At 40.0% G+C, this 4,998-nt stretch overlaps 2 protein-coding genes across 2 annotated transcripts in view; both read right to left on the bottom strand.

Annotated features, from left to right (window-relative positions):
- eogt (EGF domain-specific O-linked N-acetylglucosamine (GlcNAc) transferase) overlaps positions 1-784 on the bottom strand; it is a 15,143-nt gene extending 14,359 nt beyond the window's left edge. Inside the window, 1 exon segment of the mRNA XM_035662681.1 lies at positions 417-784. Coding sequence (XP_035518574.1) covers positions 417-629 — 213 coding nt within the window. The 5' untranslated portion in view covers positions 630-784.
- Positions 785-2,481: 1,697 nt separating this feature from the next.
- Positions 2,482-4,998, bottom strand: part of tmf1 (TATA element modulatory factor 1) — a 10,020-nt gene continuing 7,503 nt past the window's right edge. The window contains exons 12-16 of the mRNA XM_035661819.1: positions 4,198-4,267; positions 4,015-4,107; positions 3,606-3,887; positions 3,336-3,461; positions 2,482-3,213 (exon numbers count right to left, since the gene is read on the bottom strand). Coding sequence (XP_035517712.1) covers positions 3,073-3,213; positions 3,336-3,461; positions 3,606-3,887; positions 4,015-4,107; positions 4,198-4,267 — 712 coding nt within the window. The 3' untranslated portion in view covers positions 2,482-3,072. The remainder of the gene's footprint in view (positions 3,214-3,335; positions 3,462-3,605; positions 3,888-4,014; positions 4,108-4,197; positions 4,268-4,998) is intronic.

The following is a 4,998-nucleotide window of genomic DNA, read 5'->3' as shown; positions in this document are numbered from 1 at the left end:
TCTCATTCTAAGGTAACGAAACAACACGATGCTTATTTTCAGTTGATTATACACTAATAATACACTACCTATGAATATTATATTCAATTTCTGCTAATAGATCCTCTAAATGTTAATAATTAGTGTGACACCACAAGGAAGGACGAGGACAGTCTTTTGTGTCTTCTTACTGGCAACAGCAGAGCAGTGTCCATTTATGCACACATCAATGTACAGAAATGTCATCATTCAAAACTGCAACTGAGTGCAATCTCCATTAAATAATGTTCTGACCAATCATAAAAACCCACAGTGAACAGATTCATGTTCAGTCAGGGTCTAAACCTTAAAGCACTTGGCAGTCAATTAACAAAGAGCAGTAAAACTATCACTGCACACTGCAAACAAATTTGAACAGTGAAAAGTTGACAGAGTGCATATCTTACTTTAAAAGGGCAGAGCGGGTCCAGGCGACATTGCTTGGCGACCTTCTTGTTATTGTAGAGGAAGTAGGGTACGTGCTCTGGCGGCAGGGAGATCCCGCTGTAGTTGAGCAGCAGTGCGGGCAGTTTGTAGTTGGTGTTCTCAGCCTTCTCGGTGGGGACCACAGTGAAAGAAAAAATGATGCCCAGCGCTACCAAGAGCAGCATAGTCAGAATTGCACAGACATGTGAGACAGCCGGCTCTCTTCACAGCACCCTGAGGAAAAAAGAGAAGTGGAGAGACAGACTTGCACTCTGTAATCTTGGTTGAAAGCCTAACACCACGGTATACAAGCATGTGGGCACAAGCAAGTGTGTGGGGACTCTGTGTGCGGATCTAAGCGCCACATAAGGATAGGTCCTGTTGCAGGAAGTATCACTGACCCTTTTTCCGACTGTTGTCTGAGCAATCATAACTGAGGCTGGGGGGGCAAATAGAAAAGTGCCGGCTGGTAATAACGTGACCTTTACAGTTCTCAGTGGCCAAACCAGTATTTACACACAACGCAGACAGTCATATTTCCAATGCAATTTTGCAATTTTGTTAAGTCTCAAGTATGCATGTGATTACACAGCCCAAAGCCACTGACATTCTTCACTCCCAAAATCAATGATCAAAGCATATCAGTGTGACTGCTGTTACTGCAGTGACCACTGTGCTGTGCAACAACAATGGCTCCTAAATCTCTGCACATGTGAAGGAGCCGAGTAGACTGATGTCGCTGTATATGAAATGTAACAAATATTATTAAACTGTAAATACAGCAGGTTTAGTAGCAATAGCTTGCTAAGAGTTACTGACACGTGTTCTGAAGGAGCTCCTTCAAGAGGGGTAAAAAGCAGAGGGAAACACTTTGCTATGGGCGTAACGGGATGCCTGACATTAAAACAACGGCTCCATCTATGAAATAGTTGAGGATACATGTGAAAACATGGCGCTGACAGGCTCCAGGCTGTCTTTGGGTGGCATCAGTTGTAGCTAATTACCGAATGAAGTTCACTTTAATTATGTATGTAAGGAAGAAGTGTGTTTTTTAACGAGCCCTGGTTTAATTTGTCCCTAATGTTAAACCCGTGTTTGTGTCGCACGTGGTGTCTGAGCTCCATTAGAGCTGATGATGAACTAAATAAACTTTGAGCTAGCGACAATTAGTTAGTCAACTTAACTAACTTAACGCTTTAAGATCCCGTTAGGCTGCACTCGGTGACCTGATAGACGTGGGAGATAACAATCCGGGGGATATGTGGCGATAATAACGCGTTACTTACTCTTTCCTTTTACAGGGGTTAAGATATGAGAATACTTTTGTCTGAAATATTTATATGGCGGCTAACGAGTAGCGTTAGTTCTTGACCAAGACCCTTAACGTTAATTTAAGATGTACCGAGGTGGCAGCAGAAGAACTGGACAGGGACAAATATTTAATATTTCTACGGTGTAAAGACTTGCGACGGACACAAAACTCCCATTGAGTGGTCGTCTATACAGGGTTGGTGTGAGTTTGAGTGGGAGGCAGTTTACCTGAATACAGAGCCTGCTATCCTCCAGACTGAAGCGATGATGTTGCCGGTGGTCGCCATAACACCGGAAACCTTATCCCGGCCTGTAATACGTGGGGACAGCCACAGGGGGCGCGGTGTACCACAGAGCTCTAAAGATTACACTAATCCCAAATACTGTAGGCGCTCTCTAGTTTTAAATCATTTACAGTAAATGCTACCTGCTGAACAAGATACACCATCTTTGAAAGTGAAAGAAAGAACAACCTGTATAATTTATGTAGCACGTTTCACATAGTTTGTCAGGTATATAATAAAATTGTATCAGTCACATTTTCTATGAGCAGTCTTGTATAAACATATAGATTGGACAACTGTATGAAATTGTTCAGAACATGGAGATTTATTTGAATAGGTTTGTGCATTATTAACATAATGTAGTATTTTGTGTGAATGTAATGACACTACTGGCTTCTAATGATAAACATTTAAATTAAGAATCACCATATTTTTCACCAACTCAAATAAATGTTTTATTCATTTACATATTTATATGGTTTAAAATCCAATCTTCAGGATTTCAATCACAAACTACTCTCAGGTCTACACCATGTTTTTGAAAGGAGTTAAAAGAACAATACGTAAATTTCTCTGTACAATGTGTTTATATATTTCTTAAATTCTGTAATGCATTAAGAAATAAACAAGGATGAATTTGTATAGTGCAAAAGACTTTCACCAGCTCCTACAGTTATAAACTGTCTATACTACGTGAAAGGTTCAGTTATGAGAAATTATGTCTAGAGCAAAGTCTGTACTAAATGCCAAAGACTTCAACTGGACACCCGAATCACAAACTGTAGCTATCCTTCATACTGATTCTGCAATAATACATTGTATGATATGCATAATCCCAACATTCCCATTTAAATATAGTATGTCATAATTAATTAAATAAAATAACAGATAAAGATAAAAGAATTTTCTTTTGACACAGTGATTAAACTTAGATTATCTGCCCTATCTTTTTCTGTGAATGCATGTCTGGCTAAGATGGTCGACTGATTTGTTTGTGAGTGTCCCAGAAGTAACACGGTGCAATAAAAACTGTTTATTTCTGGTTCCGCAGCAGTTCATCAATCTGGGTTTTGTACATGTTCTTCACATCTTCAAGGTCCAGCCTCAGCTCCTCTGCCTCTTCCGCCTTTTCTCCATACATCTGAAGGATGGTGTTGTGCCTCTGCTCCAGATCCTGAAATGCACAGCAGCATAAATTAAAAGAACGTCTGTAAATACAGCACCTTTCAACAGGAAAGCTCTGACAGAACTTTTCCAATGTACATTAAAGCATCTATTTCCTAATACAGCCCTTACCTTGAGTTGAATTTTCAACTTGGGGATCTCTTTCACCTTCTCCTCCATCTCATCGTTTTGGTTGGTGAGTCGGATCAGTTCTTCTGAGATTACAGAACGACTCCTCTCTAGACTGGAGATCTCAAGCTGAAACAGCAGGAGGACATAAATGGGGTAGAACAAACCACAGGGACATAGCAGCCCTTTAGTGCTGGGAAAATCATAAATCATAAGAAAACATTTCAGATTTGTACCATCAAACTAATGGTCTTAAGTATTCTGAATTTCTACCTGCAGCTGTGCTATCTCTCCTTCTCTGAGTTTGAGCTGAGACTGGAGGTTCTCTATGATGCTCGAGCCTCCAGACAGCCTGGCAGCCTCGTACAGGTTGGTCCCGCTCATTGACACAGACATGGTCATGGTACTCAGCGAGTGGTCGAAAGACTCATCCTGGGAAAGAATAGAGGTGTGCAGACCAGCGTTGTCTGCCCCACTGATGGAGCTGGAGCGGGACAGGGAGGGTGTGGAGGAGGCTGGGGGCTCTACCACCGAGTGGGTCATGGCCTTCCGCTCCTGATAGGGAAGAATTTAAAGAAGTAGAGAAAAGAATTGTTTGAATGGAGAATTTTTTTTGTTTAAATCAAACACAATACAGATACAGACAAATTTGGTGTTAAGGATTTTTAAAATGTTCCTAAACCTTATCCTTGAGTGCCTCTTGTGCTAAGTAGTACTTCTTCTTTTCTTGCTCCACCTTCATCTTCTCCATCTCTAGTTGATTAGCCAGCAGCAGCTGGTGGAAGAAGCAAAAACAGTGAACATGACACATGAAGAAGTTGTTTCATAGAGTATATGAACAGAGTATGAAAGAGCATTATAGTACCTTTTCTTTCTTGGCATCTTCCAGCATCCGGATGTGTTCTCCTCGCAGATTTTCCAGCTCAACATGCTCCCTACATCGAGAGAACAAGCAATAAGTCTCTACAATCAACAGTCTCAAATGAATCGTGAAACTCCTATTAAACAGCAGAGGGTGCTATCTACATTTGATTTGCTTGTTCAACGTTAATTAATAGCTGTAACAATGTGCAAAGACAACAGTTTCACTTTTATAAAGAAAAGAGAATATGCATAGTTTTGCTGCGTTTCTACCCCACCTCAGAAATAAAAATGGGTTATTTAATTTGGTGAAGAAAATATAAGAGAAAAAATATTTTGTAGATTTTTGTCTGAGATATAAAGAAATCTTTTTCAGTCATAATTCGACTTCAATCTCCTTTTGTTAACAAGAATCGTAAGAAAATCATACTGTGAATGCAGTATTGTGAATTGTAGAGATTTCAAAATACTTGTGAGTTGTGTGTATCATTATATCCCCTAGTATCAAACCAATGGAATACCCCTTTGACGTGCCTATTAACAAACTGAATCAGTATAATGGTGTGAAATATAATGAAGGAGCTATGTGGTTCCTTTTACAACACTAACCAACTAATATGCTGCTATTTTCAGTACTTATTCGCAGCCATGTGTAGATAAGATGTTAAAGAGGCATTTTATTGTAGTAGCTAGATATCTTTTATTCCTTTGTGTCAGAAAATGCCTGCACACAGTACACCATACATTCATTTACACCATTCAGCATGAGCTAAAAGTTCTCCGAGCCAGCCAGGAGTCGAACCTA

This window comes from Morone saxatilis, unplaced genomic scaffold, assembly GCF_004916995.1.
Source record: "Morone saxatilis isolate NCDOM2014 unplaced genomic scaffold, NCSU_SB_2.0 Contig18, whole genome shotgun sequence".
NCBI lineage: Eukaryota > Metazoa > Chordata > Actinopteri > Moronidae > Morone > Morone saxatilis.
This window is presented reverse-complemented; position numbering and strand designations above follow the sequence as displayed.